Source organism: Leptosomus discolor, chromosome 2 (assembly GCF_034619465.1).
Source record: "Leptosomus discolor isolate bLepDis1 chromosome 2, bLepDis1.hap2, whole genome shotgun sequence".
In the NCBI taxonomy this organism is placed as follows: Eukaryota; Metazoa; Chordata; class Aves; order Leptosomiformes; family Leptosomidae; genus Leptosomus; species Leptosomus discolor.
The window spans coordinates 9,085,316-9,104,796 of NC_141392.1; the positions used below are offsets into that span (position 1 = coordinate 9,085,316).

The 19,481-nt window shown below is 37.3% G+C and overlaps 1 protein-coding gene across 2 annotated transcripts in view; it reads right to left on the bottom strand.

Moving 5' to 3' along the window:
- Positions 1-19,481, bottom strand: part of MTA3 (metastasis associated 1 family member 3) — a 137,805-nt gene that overhangs the window by 56,916 nt on the left and 61,408 nt on the right. For both annotated transcript variants that reach the window (XM_086460582.1, XM_086460583.1), the window contains exons 8-10: positions 14,087-14,186; positions 8,975-9,163; positions 3,551-3,625 (exon numbers count right to left, since the gene is read on the bottom strand). In XM_086460582.1, coding sequence (XP_086316708.1) covers positions 3,551-3,625; positions 8,975-9,163; positions 14,087-14,186 — 364 coding nt within the window. The remainder of the gene's footprint in view (positions 1-3,550; positions 3,626-8,974; positions 9,164-14,086; positions 14,187-19,481) is intronic.

Genomic DNA, 19,481 nt, shown 5'->3' on the forward strand with positions numbered 1-19,481 from the left:
TGAGAACATTTCACAGCCCCAGCAGAGCAGCTCTCCACGGTGAACTTTTTCCGCTTAACAGCTTCAAGCCACAGGCTTTCCACAACTGTCTCTTTTTCCTTTTCACATTACACCCAACAGTACAGAACTTCTTTTCAAACTGAAAAAGCGTGTGAGACTACAGGCCTGCAGGTAACACACACGTTCCACAGATGTTCTTAACAAACCGGTCCCATTCTACAAAAAGAACAAATAAATCTCACTGTACATCTAGCAAGATGATCAGAGCAAAGGAAGAAAACACAACAAAGGGAAAAAAATGAGGGAAGAAGCCTTGAAGCACTGTCAAAATGTAAAGGCATTTGTAGGAAGCTGTATTAATCCCTGATGGCAGTGTCAGTGAGAAGTGACTACAGGCATCAATTAAATTTTAGCATACTTTTAGTACTGGCAAGGGGGTTGTAAGGAATGCACTTTCAGCAATTGCTTTCCTCTTTTATTTACTGAAATGAATGATATACTGCCTTCTACAAAATAATCACACAATGCCATTTCAGTATAAGCTATATTTTTATGCACTAAAACTATGGTTAACACTGCGCTCTAAAAATCAACAAAATATGTCACAGCTTGAATTCACACTGACCTATCACCTTTTAAGTACCAAGAGAGAAGAAAGGATGCAGACAGCAAGCTATCAACAAATAGCTGCAATTCCTGAGATGAAACCTCTGCCTCTTGAATTTTAGAGGAAGAAAACTGGTAAACTGTAAAGGCTGGAAGTTGAAATTGAAAAGGTTTAGACAAGAAACAAAGCACCAGTTTGTAACAATAACGGTAATAAATCCCTGGAGCAACGTAACAAAGAGACCCGATGCTTTTCCTGGAAAAAATATAAAATTTACATCTGACCTTAAACAGTAACTATTTCAAACAAGTCTTACAGATTGCATTGCAGGGGAGGTCAAGCTACACTAACCCAGCTTTTCACCTAGGCTCTAATACTTTTAATCAACTGCCCTTGAAACTGAATGTTACTTCTTTGAGAACTTTTGTTATGAATATCAACTGACAAATATCCCAAGAAATTACCATTACCCTACGTCAGTACTGTTTTCAACAGTGGAAATGTAATATATTGTTGTAGTACAGTAATTTATTTACCCTTACATATGTTCTCCCTTTTTCTGTTGCAGTCTCAGTAAAAGTCTTTTTGCGTTGAATCAGATTTTTAAGGAGAAAACCACAAATAGTGAGAACACATTTCATTCAGTGGAAGCAGCCACCTGGCCTTCCTCAAACACTAGATAAAGTGGTGGTCATGAAAAGTGCCGTATCACCAAGAATGATTACCCAAGGCCTGAATTAGGTTTGCTGGACAGGTTCAGCACAGACCGAGAACTTTAACACATCTATTTCCCTTGATCTTGACTTGAAGGGAACATGCTCCGAAGGCAAGGTGGCAGCAGTATCTCCATGCCGTTAAATCACCTTTAGCTACCAAGGAAGAATAACATTCAGTAGCAATTATGACAAGGAAATGTTTCTTATGCCTGACACAATGCAGCCAATTCATACAAAGAAATAAAGATAATCAAAGAGTAAATTTTCATATTAAATCACACTGATGTAGAATTCAGACTATTTTATACATAAGATTCAAGTATATGCATCGACCTTTCTGTCTTTCCCTTCCCCCAAGCTGCCCTACCCCTTAAGCATGATATTTAAAGAATGACCCTGAAATTGCCACTGTCTTACTGAATGTATTTTCTCCCTGAAATGCACTCAATTATCACAGCTTGCTCTTGTGGGTAAAAAAACCCTACAGATACCATTTTTCCTGAACTGTATTATTTTTACCATTCCAGAACAAAATAAACAAGGGCAGGATGAAGTTTTGATCTCTTGTTAGGAAGGTCTGCAGAAACGTTAACCAGGATAAAAACAAGGTATTTGGCCTACAGTGATTTTGTTATTGATGATGATATGCATGACCCCGAAAGAACATGTCTAAAGCATTCAATCCTGTGGTGTATTGCCATGTTCTGAGTTCAGATGTTGCAAGTTTGCTTAGTTACAAGTAAAACACGGGCATTTATAAGAACATTCAAGTCGTAAATAACCATAAAGCCCATGTGATTGTATTATATGTGACGCTAAAAATCTAATCCTGCAAAAGGATACACAAACTCAACACACCATCACACGCCTTGATCGTTGTAGCAAAAGAATCATAATAAAGCCCTAGAGAACTTGGAGAACTTTAGAAAGGGAGTCCTAGTCTTTTGCCAACCACTCTGGATCAAGTACTTCAGAAAAATTTCACAGGAAACAAGATCAGTCTCTGAGCAACATAAGAGTGTTGATGAAAGTCAATTTGCACATCAATTTATCTTTAACTCCATGGCTTTCAGTATCAATAAAATCTTTTTATTTGATTCTTCAAGATCGTCCATTCCCAATCCTTAAGAGCTGACAAACAGCACAGCAGATCTCTGCTGGCAATACCTTTCGAGGATAAAGATTTACAGTGTAAAAAAAAGTGTTAAAAGTGAAATGAATGGTGACAAACCCAGAAAAACATGCCCTTATATACAGCACATTATTTTCTATTTGTATTATCCATAGAACTAAAAGGTCCAAGTGATAGTCCAAGACTCTAGTACATAGTAAAAGACTTTTCACTTACTTTCCATACCCTAACAAGATTATGTAGAAACACTTTCAAATAAACCACAAAAACAGGAAGCAATCATCCTTCTGACACACTGTAACAAAATCTGGAAGAATCCCAAAGATCCACCTAACAATACAGCTGTAACCACTACAGCACAAAAATTATTTTCTTTGCGCTGTACACAGCATCACCACTAATCACGCAGCAAGTAAAGGAGCTACAAACTTAAACCTTAGATCACAAATTAAAATAGAGTATCTAAAAATATTTTATATACCTAAACCAAGGAGTAAATATATAAAAGAGTGCAATATATAAAAAGCACCAGCACTGAACTTTCGCCTAAACCTGCTTAAAATATCCCAATGTTGGTACCCAATATAGTCTCATCGTGTTTCTGCTCCAGAACAACCCAAAAAATTGAACATTCATTCAGAAAGATGAACACATCCACAGTGTGCAGAATGCTCTCAATTTTGTTTTTAAATCCTGGTAATGCCAAAGTAATGTTTAATCATGGAGTACCAATACAAGGTTTGTAACATTAGCAGTCACTTTAACACAATATATTTTTCCTTTTCCTTCAGTCCCATGCACAACTTCACAGCCTAAAGCATTTGCTCTGCAGCCCCTTTCCTTCTTACCCCACACTGCAGTAAGAACCAGGGATCACATTGCTGCAAACCAGCACAAAATACAAATAGCTTCACAGCTATATTATGTACAGGAGGCATCAGAGGATTTGACAATTCACTCTGCAAACAGCAAAAACCACTGGTCTATAGCCTAAAATATTACTCTAGGCCTCCCACCATATTTATTTTTAAGATTTTTATGCTTTAACAAGTTCAGGGTTTTTTAAGAACATGGCAGACTGAAACATTAAATTACCTGCTGCACGTATCTGTCAGTGGTTTTCCACATGTAATAATACTCAATGATGCTAGTCAGCGACTTCCAAGGGAGCTGAAAAACATTTGTTACAAATTAAAGCGGTTCCAAGAAATCGTAAGGTCTACATCTTACTAAACACGTTAAAATCAAGTAGAGTCGATACACAAATACTAAAATGTGAATTTATTAGGCACCTACAGTAAAATCCATATGCAAATTATTACACATTACTATTAATAATACACAACCTTTCCTTACAGTTAACAAGGACGTAGACTTACAACAGCATTACACATCCAAAACCCAAATGTAATTTGTTGTGTTTAAGCCATACGGTTAAACAAAATGATCAAACAGAACCCAGATTTCCATCAGGAAACACAGAAGGCAGTATCTCTATTATAAAGCGTATCAGATGGAGAACAACATCAGGACTAAAATAAATCATCTTGACAAGACTGTGTTTGAGTCTCATGACAATTTGAGTCCTAAAAAAATGCAACGGTTACTGCACTTCTTAGTTCATTCATTTTTCAAGTCCCGCAACAACTCAGCCGCTCATACAATACCACTGGTTTCTCATAAGCTTCCACATACTCTTGACCATTAAACAAGAAACAAAAGGATACTAAGGACAAATTCTACCTTGAGCAACAAGAGTGATACTGACAATGAATATTTCACAAAAATCTCTATGCAAACTCAGGGCAATAGATGATGATGATTATTTTGGGTGCACAGGTTCATTTGATAAAAATGTATTCACCTAAGTTTAGGGGAGAAAATTAAGCCTACAGCAGCCATTTTTAACTACTACCTAATAATCTAATTCCCTAAGTTCTTTCTGTAATTTAAATTAGCACTTTTCTTACAAAATTCATGCAATTTTTCTTCATAACCTGGAAACGTGCTACTATTTTGTGCATGGTATCTTCTAGAGGAATGCCTTAATGCTAAAATTCTCTGCTTTCCAGAAATGAATATGATTTTTAGGAAGTCCCAAAAAATACAGGTGTGGAAACTTATGTTTCCAAACTTACTCACTCCACTTTAGGGCTTTCTGCATGTCTTAAGCCAAAATAATAGGTTCCTGAAACTTTAATTAAGTTCCTAAAACAACAGAAGAACGCCTTATCAAGCTGCCTCTCCCTGCACGCAGAAGCTCACAGCCAGTTTTTCACGCTGCTTGCAGACACTTAAGAGGCTGGCTCCCACCTTCTGCCGTTCAGGAGCTGGGATTCAGGTCCAGACTCAGCTGTGAATTCTTTCTCAGGCATTGTACCACAGTGTGCAAATCCCTGTCCATTTGCATTTAATTAAAAAGCAGCAGTGTAACAAATGTATAAAGCTGATGTTCCAATAAACAGCAACACAACTGGGTTTACTAAAATCCTTTTTTTCTCAGGTAAATTATGCCTTAAGAGAAATCTGCCCAAGGAAAGGCCAGCAAAGGGAACGTTTTCAGTGCGAGGTGAAAGATGAGCTGCTGCTTAGTCTCCAGGTCCATATTCGTTCTGGCACCCAGATGAAACACTGTTACCCCAACTACCTGTCATTATCAATGAGTACATTTTAGCATCTCTGTATGTGTTTTCCTTCCTGAACACTTATTAACACATTCATGCTACACATTATGTTTGCCATTTCTCTAGAAAATATTTTTAACTGTGATTGTGACACCAGTATGTTAATTCACTCAGTAGGCATCAACAATTAAAGAAAGATAATTAAGGTGCTTGGATGGGATAACCATAATCCTTTTACACTTTGATTCACAACTCAGAAAACCTGTTTGACAGACTGGGTATGAATATCCTTTATTCTGTTTACCTATGCACTTAAATGACAAAACACTGTAGAGGCACGTGCATTTTCCAGAGGTTGCTCTGAACTGGCAGAGGAGCTGTGAACAGCCACAGAATAATGTACTCTCATTACCAAATTCTATTAATCACTAGTTGAAAGACATAAAAATGACCATCTGCATGACAGTTTTGTACGAAAAAGTTAGCAGAGGCATCAGCAGTACAAAAACAGGGAGAGGGAATTTTCAGTTTCTTTACTTTCTTCAGGGTACAAATGGACCTCTCAAATCAGATCAGAAGAAAAAACTCGGGATTATAAAGCATCTTAAAGCAAACATGTTAACTTTAGGGCATGTTTCCACAATCTTCTGAAGTTGGAAAACAGTTGCTCCTGTTTTCTATAAACGGTTCGAGTCTGATTCCCAAGGCCTTTCCTGCCGTATTTGAGATGCAACAGCTATAAATTTGTGAAAACCATTGATAATGAAAAACTAAGAACTAACAAGCATAACAGCTGTCTGTTACCATTAGGAAAATAGTTATATTTGGAGAACATAAAATATTCAGTCTTCTTCCATTCTACTACCCTGAGATGTGAAGTAATTAAAGTACATCAAGTGAATCCAATTAACTTAGGATTCACATAGGTTCTTAAAGACAGCAGAACCTCAACAAATGAGCTCCTATAACAGTTGATGACTCAACAGCTGATGAAAATGATTATTCAAAGGCTAGAGTGGTAATTTCAAAAACAATGTCTCCCATCTACTAAAAAAAAAAATGGTAAACTCCTTTACATAATTTAATTTACAGTAATTGTCTTGTTTACTATTACTTAATGTTTATAGCTTAATGCTCCTGTCTATTAAAAAAAAGGTAAACTCCTTTTTTAATTTACAATAATTGTCTTGTATATTTAATGTTTATAGCTTAATGCTTGAGCTGCCCATTGAACGTCAAACAGTGCCAGTTCTCACTAACTGCTGGAAAAGTAAACGAACCTGCCCTATAGAGAACTACCGTGCAAGAGCTGCAATTGCAGCTGCCCCACCTCGCAAATCCCAGCCAATTCAGAAGAGGCAACTCCTCTGGCAGATCATGCCTCGAGCGGGTACTACATCACCCTTCTGCTTCAGGAGACTGCTGCCCACCACCTCCTGCCTTGCAACACGACAGTCTTACCTGTGCTGTGGCACCACCGCATGACTGTTTAGGTTCGAGTTTCATCTCAGGCACCACAGGATTTAATTTTATCATTAGATTCTGTGTGGACACTCGAACAAGTTCCCACATACGCTACCCGCGTCGGCTTCTTTTTACATGTGTTGTAAGAGCATGGACCAGTACTTGTGAATGACCAGCCACGGGAGAAAGGGATGATAATAGATAAACGTACTATCATGGAAAACCACTGCTTAAGTGCTACATATTTATACCTACCTCACCTTGCAGAAGAGTTTCATATATCCATGATCTAAATCTTGAAGGACTATTTTAAATGATCCCTCAAAACCAAATGTTTGTCTTCAAATCCCTATGCTTTTAGAATGCTACGTAGCAAGTAAGAACACATGAATTTTACTCTAGAGAAATTAAGATATCCCAAGATTACACAATGATTAATATAATTGAAATATTTCAATTTACATAGAATTAGATCAAGACTATGTGCACTAAGTTAACCAATACCATATAAATTGATATGTAAAATGGATGTTCTTCTAATGATGTTTTAAAAATGACATGTTACTTTTCCAAAGGTTAAAAAACCCCCAAGTGACTAAGAACAAGGATGTTGTCTATCCTAACTAAATGAGGTTATAATTAATTAGTGCCCCACACCCATTTCTGCCGCACTCTGACTCATCATTAATGTGCCCTCAGTAGGCTAAGCAACCCTATCTTCAGATCTGCGCATATCTTTCCCTTTGGGAGGAGGGCAAGGGAAAATACCTGCATTTTGGGAAGGAAGATTCAGTGAAAGAGGGAGGGTAGCAAGAATCTACACGAGATAAAATTTGAAAATTTTAAACAGCTTCTAGCAGACTCACTCAAATATCTAGCATTTGAACATTACAAATGCATAAGCAATTCCTGCAACACATTACTGCATTGTATCCCTTCAATGTATGCCTATCAACAGAACTACAGGTTACATAACACAGATATTATACAGATAATAAAAATACTACATAAATACCAGAGACAAGGCTGAGGTACACTTGGTTGCAAAGTGTGTTAGGACTCAACTTGTAAACAGCCAATAAAATCTGTATTACATGCTTTAGGCGTTTTGAAAAGCTAAATATCATGCACTGGACAACACAGTTAGAGACATAGCTACTGAACTACTGGACTATTACAGCTGAGGACCATTTAATGGTATAAGAAATAATAAGGAATTGTAGTTTACATGAAGATTTCACTTCTAAAGCTCTATAAAATATTTTTTTCAATCATATTTTCTTGAACTTAACAGAGCTATTTCATCCATGATGCAATTTTCAACCTCATGTGATGAATGCAGCGAACATTTTCTCCCTTAGGAATCTCAAAATTAAGCACACAGATACAATACACCTGTTAAAATGTCAGTTCTTCAGAAAAACAATAGCCTTCCCTTCCCACCTTCATTCAATTATCTGTTTCATTTCAGAACTGTGAAAGCGAAGGAAAGACAGCTTAGCTCAGTGCCAAGCCTCCTCCCACTGTTCCACATTCTATCTTGGAAGGACTTCCACATTTACCATATAGGACCATTTTCCCTCACAAAGATTATTATTAACTTCTGCAAAGAAAAAAATCTGAGCTCTCAAAGTCAAGCAGAATGAGATTGCTGCAAAAATATTTCAATCGACTTCAGTCTCAAATAATGGAATTCCTTTGGCTCAAATCTTTTTCACAAAGCCCCAGTTGAACTTAGTACAACAGAGGAAATCTTTTTTGATTGAAAGAAAGAGACTCTCCAAGAAATGTGCAAAAAAATTTGCAGATCAATTACTAGCAATTCCAGCAATCAGTGTTAGAATCAATTTCATTTCATTACTCTGCATTAGAACTCAAATTAAAGCTTTGCTGCCCTATGGTCTGACACTTCAGTACCAAAACCAGTGTTGTTAAAACATATTGGAATACATTTCCTTTACTTTTCAGAAGTGCCAAAATACCTAATATGTCAAAATAACTCCCTGTAGTGCACTTAAAAAGCTATCTGAATACAAATCTCTCTCCTAACCGTAGAAGGAAAACCCAGTTTTCCAAAAACACTCAGGGGAGTCAGCCACGTAGCTGCTAATGAATTTCACTGGAAACTGTAGAAAAGTTCTGAAAAATTGCTGGATTTTTTTCAGATGCTTGTAAAATCCTTGTAAAAATCCTTATCAAAACACATCAGCATGAGACATCCTACCTGGTTTTAAACCACTGAACAGATTATCTTCTGTCAACATCTTTCCAAAGAATTGACTTTCAGACAGGTATAATGTATATGTATGTTAACTACATATATTGGCTACACAAATTTCTCCTTTAGCTAATCTTCCTAACCTACAGAAAGCAGTTATGCTCACCCATGCAAAAACACAGTAACAGAAAAGCGTACTACTTTTGTACTTACAAAGTCTTGTCGAATGTCATTGAAGTCCTTGCCATACTTCTCCAATGCCTCTTCAAATAAACTAGCTTCTGATGCTGACCACTCTTCCATTTCATCTCTACACAAGACAGGCCCTCCAAGTGGCACTAGAACACTGATGGCACTGCTCAAATCATAGTTGTGTTTATGCAGTGTATCCATTGCATGAAACTAGCAAGGAGGAGGAGGGAATAAAAACAGTGCTTAAATAGACAGTAGTCCATTTCAGTTAATGCAAATTTCTAAACGCCCCACAAGAAGCCTCAACTTATGCTAAATTTAGAATCTATCCTAGTATCATAGGTTTGCTGCTGTGGAACACAAGGAAAATAAATTATTACTTAATTTGGGAAATGCCTTAATAAAATGTTCACTAAAAATGACGTTAGTTCATTAGTTCCTGCAAATTACTAGCAAACACTTCTAAAGAATCTTTAGTTGGCAAAAACTGCTTCCAAGTAACCCAACAGAGACAGTGGCATCTATTGACTGAGGGGCCGTTTTCAACTAACAGAAGTTTTCAGTAGTAGCTCAACAGCTGCTCAGACATCCATGTGCTCAATATTCTCATTGCTGCAGAAGGAAGCCATTTATTGTTTTCATTATCATCATACTCAAAACCAAGGAAGATTTTTGTCCAACATGTCAGAGATGGGTAGATGAGGTTTCCTTTGGTTAATTCACTTTCTGTTTTAAAGAGGAAAATAGGAAACGAACAAGTTTCAGCATTCTTCACTTTACAGGTAACACTCAACTCTCATATTGCCAACCAATGATAGCGAATAGGAAAAGTAAGCAACTACATCACAAATCCACCTGTGGGGAAAATGAGCAACATACAAGAAGCCTTTCTGACTCAGCATCCCGAAACACCCCATCACCACAATCTCAAATTGTCGTTCTGAAGGAGGTATTAGAGGTGTAAAGCACAATAACGTGACTCCGTAACATCAGTCTCCTACCTATTCATCCGACCACAGCGATGCGCTGTGACTGTAGCACGCAATCGCTTACACAGCCCACATCTTACGAGAGGGGGCACCCGAAACTTTTCAAGGAAGGAACCCTTTTGCATTATGTGTCAGTATAGCACTTACACCACAATTCCAGTTGAGCTTCTGCACACAAATGTACTGCAAATAACGAGTTCTCTTTATCTTTTGCCACCTCATGTGAGCGGCTAAAGTCTTCCACCAGCTTCCAATATACCTCTTTGAAAGCTATCGAGCACAAGATTCTTGAACTGTTCTGTCTGCAAGAAGTAATGTCACTATTATCCTACAACATGTCATTTTCCTTATGGTTCAAGTTGAATTCACCAGCCTTGAGAAAGCGCCACTGTTAAAATGAAGTATTCTAATATGGAAATACGTAACGTAATGTCTAAGATCCATAATCTTCAGATTAGGAATGTAAAATGAAACCACTGGTTTATTGCTTAACGTTCAGGCAATGAGTAAACCAGGTGCACAGATTGAACCCTTACAGTATATATGTTACTAAGATTTAAATCTGTGTTTAGATTGCAGCACTTGTGGAAAAGCAGCACACACCAGGCATTTTCTGAGCAGCTGCTAAATCTGAGTGAATTGATACCAACTTTCTTTAAAAATTACAACAAAATTTAATAAATCAGGATCTTGCCTTTTGCCTTATGTTCATTTTTCCATTTTTAACGAACATCCGATTCCATAAAGCTTTTTTTGATATTACTAAAGGAAAGATTCATAATGAACTCTGCAGATAAGTACTGTCTTCACTGAGCTGTTCTGTGACAGAAGACCACTGACAAGTTCCCATGATAACAACTCTTTGCCTTCTGCAGGTTTGCCAGCCCTCACCTGCAATCCAATTCCCAGACTGCAGTGAGTAAACCATGCTAGCAAAAGCAGCCTGAAGACATTGCTAGAGCCCAAGACAAAAACTCCTGGAATATCTCCTTTTTATCTGCTTTACCAAATGTGAGAGCACTGCAAGAAACAACTAGTAGGTACCTCATACCTAAGGAGCAGGAGGCTGGGAAGACCTGGCATTGCCTCTCCCAAACAGGAGCTTGAAAGACAAAGGAAGAACTCTTGCCCAGAGCACACTGTCCAGTATAGACAAGGGCTCCCACCAGAGGAAAGATATTAGCCACACAGATAGAGGGAACTTCAAGTCCAAATTTAAGCAGGTAAAGGAAGAAACTATCCACCACAAGCTAAGGAAGGGCTGCATGGAGCTAGGAAGAAAGGGAACAACAGGGCATGCTGCAAACAAGCTGTAACACAGAGCTCCCAAACCGGCTGCCATTTCAGTAGTCAGCTAAATCAAGTAGACCGAACTGCCTCCAACAAAGCACTCGAACTGGAAACAGAGTATGGATTCTGTAATTCAATCATATTTTAACCATGTTTATCTTAGAAGCCACATATATGGAAGTCTAATAAAAATCATTAAAAAGATTAAAAAGACATCATTCAAAACGCAAAGGAAAAACCTGTTCATACTTTCCATTTTGAAGAGACTTCCAAAACCAGATTTACATCCCCATAGTAAAGTAGCATGGGCTCTTCCGAACAAGCCTACCACAAGGAGCAAGCAATTCCATCAACCTGCTTTAATGACTCTCATCGCCAGTGTATACGCTACACAATGTTTAGCAATCCAAACCAGGAAGCCTTCCCAGTTTCTTTCTACTCTGAGAAATCAATTTTCTTTATGAAATAAAACAGTGCCTCTGTGAAGGCCAGAAATGCAAGTTTCAGTTGGTTTTGTCTCACAAGTCTTTTATCACTGTAAGAAAAGAACATTTACTATCATCTAAGAAAGTAAATACACATTGTTTCATGTCTTTCAGTAGGGTTTTCTAAAAACACTGGTAGTTCCCTGCCCTGTCTCATTACCTTCCCCGTGTTTTCAAAATAAGGAAGTCTGAAAGTAGCTTCTTCACTTGCTAAGCTGCAAGACCTCTCTAATGTACATCCACTTTGAATTTAATCATGTTTATAACCTATGAACTTATTGTATTTTTTTTTAGTATCAGTCTGCTTACAGTCATCTCCAATTGGAGTAACTAATTAGGAATACTGGAAAGGCACAGGTGTGGTGTGCAGCCTTCAGGTGCAAGGGTTATCTGCTCCGCATTAAGAATACAGACAGTATAATTTTCTTAGCGTTACGCACCGACGTCCCTTTCAAAGCATAAATAAGATACTCCACAAGTTCTGCAAATGTCTGTGCTAACTTTAACTGCTGCTCAAAATACGCTCCCAATTAACATGGGAATGTCTGAAAGAGTAACTACTATAATGACAAATATGTCTTTTCTTAACTTAGAAGGAAGCACACTGCCAAAGAGCAAAAGAGAAGGGTTTTAAAAAGCTGAGGGGGTAGGAAAATGAGAAGAGACACAGACAATAATTAAAGCTGGGGTGGCTCCTCTGGTGCCTCATTATAAGATATGCCTTTCATTAAGTGTAATGGAATTTAATGGATCATTTGCAATGGAGAAACATTTATATGGCACTCAAACACTAAATGTATCCCTTTATTAGCAGCACTGCACATGTACTTTCAAACAAGAAGAAATTGCTGTAAGGATGAGTCTGTGCTACTCATCACTGAATACAGAAAGAAGGATGCACAACACGTTGGATTTATCAGAAATGTTTAATCCAAAGAAATCTAAATAAAATGGAAAATATTCAAGAACAATTTTGACAGAAAAAATAAAGCATTTAATGTGAATGGAATTGTATTGGTAACGTTGTATCAGCCAGTGTGAAACAGAAAACTCATTCTGAGTATTACTGAAAACATTGTATTTTGCCACCGCCTTTACTACACTCCCACAGTCCAGATCAGTTTCCTGTTTAACGGCCTCTGAGTACACTGCAAAATCTAAGAAATTAAATATTTTTCTCATCATACTAATGAATATATGTTATCTGAAATATAAGAGCTGCCCTACTGAATCAGACCTGTCATCCATCTAGCCAAGCATTCTGTCTCTGACAGCAGCACCAAGAGATGTTAGAGAAAATATGCAGCTAAGCTTCACCACAGCTGAAGGTCAATTCCCATTTTATTCAACAGCATCTACAGACCTTGGAAATGATGAATGCTAGATGGTACACCTCTTGCTGTTCTCCTCAGTGCCCAGTGATGGACCCACGGTCCATAATTTTTCTAACCCTTTATTTTAACCTGCTGATATTATCTGCTCCCACAAAATCTTGTTTAACTAAATTCCAGGGGCTCTCTAGACACTTCATAAGGCAGTGCTGTAACTATTTTGAACTGATGTTAGTTTCATCGAGTGTGTCTCATTCAAATACTCAAGGGTGTGATGAATAGCAGATCTCCTTTAGCCTTAACTACTATCGGCATGATTCCGTACACAAATACTGACAATAACAAACAACTCCTGCCCTGCTGATGTGTTTGGAAATTTAAGTCAAACCTGACTCTACAAAACAGTAAGATTCTTCTGTTCTCACCCAGTTTTTCCTGGCATGCTTTTGTTACTGTAGCACAACTTGTCATCTCAGCTAACAGGAATATGAAGAGACAAAACTTTGGCCTGTAACTGACACATTTTTAACTTTCTCTAAAAGATGCAGGTGCTTACATTACAGTGAATACTTTAACAAACTAAGGAAACATCCTAAGCATATCCTAAGTAAAATGTTCTTCAAAAAGTTGCTTTCAAAGGCAGAGGGCTTATCCTTTAGAAAATTTACTGACCCACACATCTAGTAAGTACAAAACATTACCTAAACAATTTTTAATCAGCTTTATTACCACATACTTTAAATCACACTGTTGATCAATTATACCAAATGAATCCCTATACAGTGTGTATTATCCACTCTGCTGTGCAAATTATCACATACAAAGTTATCACATTTAATGGATTTTGGCTAAAGTCAAGTGATTTACAATATGATTGCAAGGGCATCGCCAATAAGCTTACAGAAAACACACCAGCTTATCTACCATACACACACGCCTCTTGCATGCAGGTATCTGAAGGACGGGGACTCTGGAGTAATAGATACGCTTGAATTCACAGATATAAAAAAGTTGTAGGGTTTTTAAGAAGAAACCTACCAGTGTGATGTCTCGGGAAGCAGCAGCTGCACTCATGTGTAAACTAGGTTGCCTGACAGAACTACTGCAGTCCAACGCTCGAGCAAACGTGCCAACCGCACTACAACAGAGAAACAGTAGACAGTGAATACACAGAAAGATGTAACCTCTTTTTTATTATCAGACTATGTTGTACCTATAAAAGTGTCTTTTTAAAAATAAAGATCACATACTGTTTCGCTTAAGGTTTCAGATCTTTGCTAACAAAGGACAATTTGATAAAGACAGATCACTGAACACTGCAGTAAAAACTCTGACCTTCTCCCCCCAAAGTAACAAACCACATATAAGAACAACAGCACAGAAACAAATGATACTCAGAGAATTCTAATGTACCAAATTTTTAATGTAACGATTTTTTTATTAATGATGAAATCAAAGTTCCTACTCAGTTTGGGTTTTACAACTGTGACAGCTATTTTTAAAATTAAAAAGGCATAAACTGTTTAACAAATTACAATAAAATTAGAAAAGGGGGTTGCCCATGTCCTGTGAGGAAATTAAGAATATTTTATTCACTTCAGTAATGCATGTCTACTACTTCCATTAGTAAGGCAAAGAAATCACATTAGCTTAGCCTAAGGTACCTCCAAAATCATATTTTTGTCACAGGTTTTAAGTAATAATGAAATAAATGGATCTCTCAGCCTACTTAAGAAAAGCATTCCAGCATTACTGAAAAGGACAAACCTTCTCCAAACCTTTACCTTTTTTTCCTTCGCTTTTGTTGGTGAATTGTGCATGGCACTTACTATACTTACCAGGGCAATAAAAGGTAAGGAATAGAAATGGAGAATTAGTGTGATAGTGGCTGTTCTAAATCACAAACTTTTCTTGGAAGCAGGTCTATATACCACGCACAGCGAAGGGAAAGATGTGTAAGAGTATTGGACTGGGCTCAGCATATCATACAGCAAACGAGCAAAGATGCAGCGACACATGAGAGAGATTATTAATTAATAGAACAGAAGTTGCTCCAGTGCCCTGAGTCGCATAATGACTCAAGGTGCATTGTGTCACTATGATACTAGAAAAAAATTGTTTGCTGCAGTTATGACATGATATAAGTGCTTCTAAATTCAAAGACCCAATGTATTTTTAATACACTCTAAGCCTCCGGACTAAGGACAGGAGCCTCATTCAGCAATTCCACTCCACACAAGGTTTAAGTGCAGAATTATACCAATATGGAATGCCATTGACAGAGACCAACACACTGGAAGCATCACAGTACTGTGTACTATAAACCCGACAGAGATCAACAAAATAATGTAATGTGTACCAAGAGTTTAACTCACTAAGGTGTACCACTGATGATGGAGAAACTGGTAATACATCTGTTACCGCAATTTTATCTTGAATCTCAAAACATTTTATACCGAATGCATGTTTCAGTACTTGCTGCCAAAAACTTGTAAGACACAGTCAAGATTCAACAGCAGTGATTCACACTCCAGATATTAACTGCTTAAATTTCTAAAGGCTGTGGAATAAATAAGTTATATTCAAACACTGTTCCACAGCCTTCGCTCCCTCTTTGCAGAGATGGCAAATACGTGACAAGAACACGCACACACATTCTATTTTCTTTTCTAAAAAGTATGGCAGTACCTAAACCAGTATTTGTCCACAAATCAGTCCCAAGAATAAGGCTCTATTGTGAACACATTTCCTGATAGTCAGTCAACTCCTTTAAACATGTTGGCACTGATAAGGGTTGTAGCTAAACAGTCTTTCCTGTGATCCTTCTGTCGCTACTGTTCAAACCAGTAAAGCAACATGCGGCATCACTGTATTTCCCTTCTGCTGCTACCTACTAGCTTCTTATTTTCCTTTTGCATAATTAACACTATTTTCTTTTGACCACATTTCTAAAACAAAATCAGAGTATGCTATGAAAATTATGAAGAGTATGTCCTCACAAGTCACCCTCTAACACATCAAGCTGCCTTCCAACTTTTTAGGCTGACTTCAGAGCCCGAGCATATGTGAATTATGTTGCCCAGTACGTGAAGTCAAAATTAAGACACAATATAAAGCTAGATGTATTTTGAATAAGTGATAAAGAGGTAAGAATTGATGCACCAGTCGACATCGCTTCCAGTGCTGTACTGAGTAGGAGAGGATCACAACCATCAGAGGAACGCTGCGTGGGAGCGTGGGGTACGTGATTGCAAAACAAGTAAGAAGCACCATAAAATGCAGGCAGCGTGCCATTTTGAGCGGGGGGATGGATAAGAGTGTGTGTGTTTGTCACTGTATGTTGAAATCAATGTAACTTCCAGTTCACCTTTCCCTGGAAACTTCTGAAAAACAGTGAATTTTTCAGACAATTCAAAAAAGTGTAGGAGTTCTAGAGCATTTGGCTGTTAAATAGTACCTAGTCTCAAAATTTAACAGTGATATAAAGTGCTCTGTATAATCTAGCCATGCAATCCAACCTCAAATTCAGTATTTATTTTAGAAATCATTAAATACCTTATTTTTTATGCTTTACATTTAAAAATAAAGGTATGAGGAACATACTGATACAAAGGTCAAAAACATTTGTCATTTTTCCTTGCACGATTTTATTTCTAATACCACCAAAGAACTATTTTTAAAATGTTAAAAGGAAAAAAAAAAAGAGCCATCACCCCAAAAAACTACCCAATGCCCGTTTCCAGAAGATACCACCATTGTCTTCATCTACCTGCTACGAAAATGTAACTCATTATTAAGCCAATGCAGGCTGAATAGTCAGACGCTAATTTTAAACACTCCGTAATGTAAATGTTCCATTAAGTTGGTAGAATCCAAAGAATAACTGTATATACTTAATTGAAAGTATATTTAATTCACTAATAACAACAATAAACTCATGTAACCAAAAAAATGCGCTCAGCAAGCTAGTCACAAATAAGCTATTCAACAAGTAATTAAAGTACTGAGACTTCAAACAGAAACCAACACTCCCCACGCCTCCCAAGATAAGCTAAAGCCAGAAGGCATACAGACAGTGAATTAACACAGGTGGCAGAGAGATGGACAAGAATGATAAACAACTGGTGACATCAGCAGAGAGATCACTCTTCACACAGGCTGTATCAGCAAGCAGGTATTTTAAGGGCTAGACCAAACGATCCCGTTAATTAGGTTTTCCTTGTTTTAATTACGTTAAAGACCAGAACCCAAGAATGTTCTCTCAAGGACTTAGAGCTTGCAGCTGACAGATGTACAAACATATACAAATCAAGATAATCCTGTGTCAGGATCCAAGACTATAGAATAAATCCACAAATTCAGCAAAATTCAACAATATCTATGTCCAAAAAATCCCAGACAGTGAACTCTCTAGGGATGAAGTACCTCATCGTTATTTCGTTGTGCCTGTGCGCCCTATGCTAGGGCAGAACTTCAGATTCTATCGAACACAGAAAATACATGGCTCCAAATTTCTTATAACTCGAGTTGATAACATTAAGGGAAGTAATTGTTCAAATTTTTGCGTAAGATTAGTATTAGCGGTCGCCAATGAAGTTGTAAGGCAGCAAATGCAAGAGACGGTCTTAACACGTTTCTAAAGCCTCAATTGCTCATCAGTAACTAGGTTCTGAAAAGGGACGTTATTTACTAAAGAAAATCTGGAACCACTGTGATTATACATCAGGATAGAAACAGTCACTAGTCTTCCTGGTAGCAACAGCAGTCCAGCATCAAATCCAATCCAGAAGGTTCTGGATCCAGGCCAGTAACTTTATTTTCTTCTACCTCGTATTCTCAAAAATCCAGATAAGACAGAGATCCTTTTTGATCTGAGGATGTTCACTTTTATACTTATTTCTCTGTTTCACTGATACAAGAGGAGTACTGTCTATACTCTGGACAAATCTGTTTAAAGCGAACCACCTCTGTGCATACATACAATTCACAATTTTCCTCATGTATTTGCAAAGTAATGAATGAGACCTATGCCTCACCTCAGAGCTAACATTTTTGAGGAAAATAATTAAGTGGCTCTTCGGTGGTTTCCTACATATTAGGAAAGCTTTTTGTTTTCCTTATTATTACATGAATGCTCCCCTTCACTATGAGTTGGAAATGGTCCTGAAAGATTGACCTCTTAGACTGCTATCAATAACAGCATTTTACAAACAGCCAATTAATATCTCACTGCTCCTTAAGAGAGTCTCACGATACTTAAAATCTAGGAAAGGAGAAAAAAAAAATACTTCTTCAGCAGGGATATATGTCATCAGCACAATATTAATTAAAGTTGAAAAATACCCCTGAGATTTTTACTACCTGATAATGCAAAATCTGAGATGAAAAACATATTCACAGTAAAATGATGCTGTTCCAGAAGATGCATTTTCCTCCCATTTCAAAGCAACTGTCTGCACTGCGCTATGCTAAATCACTATCACTTCACATAATTAGAGCGCAACAGGAGATGACATGGTAAACATGAAAGTCACCTGCCACTATTCTTTCTCTGAAAGACGCTTAAAGTTAGGGTAGTGGATGGCTTTACATATAATGTCCTCTATGCACAACTAAGCTTCAGTTTCATTACTAAATTAATACAAATGGAACACATGTGAAATCTTTATTCCTCAACAGAAATAGAATCTGATACATACAAGTAGTTTAATGCACAGGATGAGATTTAAGCCATCATCTGTATCCCATCCTGCAATTTCACAGTCACAGAGGAGGCGATTTACAGCCCCCAAAAAGCGAGTCCATGAAAACGCTGCTGCTGAAATCTTTTCTTTATAAAGTAAATTAAAAAAAAAAAAAAAAAAATCAGCTCCAAGTCTGAATTAGTTGTTTTCAAATGAATTTGGTCAAGAAATATACTGACACAAAATGCACAAAGGAATAAAAATGTATCGGCCAAGCACGACAGACAGGCAGAAATGTACTATTTTTGATACTCCTAGTAAACTTGATGTGAACATATTTTTCCTTTTTATTGCCAAACCATCTGCCTACCATTACATGCTGTAATTCACCTTGCTAGCAAACATCTAGTTTTGTGAATGCAGCATTAGCATCAAGATTTTTCACATCTTTATCGTATAATTTTATGTTGCAATTCTGCCATTAAGTTTCATTACCTCTTTAATAAACTCCAGTTCCCTTCTCACCACCTAAAGAGAATCCAGAAGTACACTAATACTGAAGCTTTCAAACAAGTGACTTCTAAGTATTTATTTTCACTGATGAGCTCTGGGAGTCTTGTCTACTGCTACCAACCACACTGAATTATCTTGCAAGAACAGAGTATTACTGTTTGAGCACTTCTAGATGTTTTTATTTATTATTCTCATTTGATGAGTGTATTCTTTTCCTCAATATGATGAAAGACATA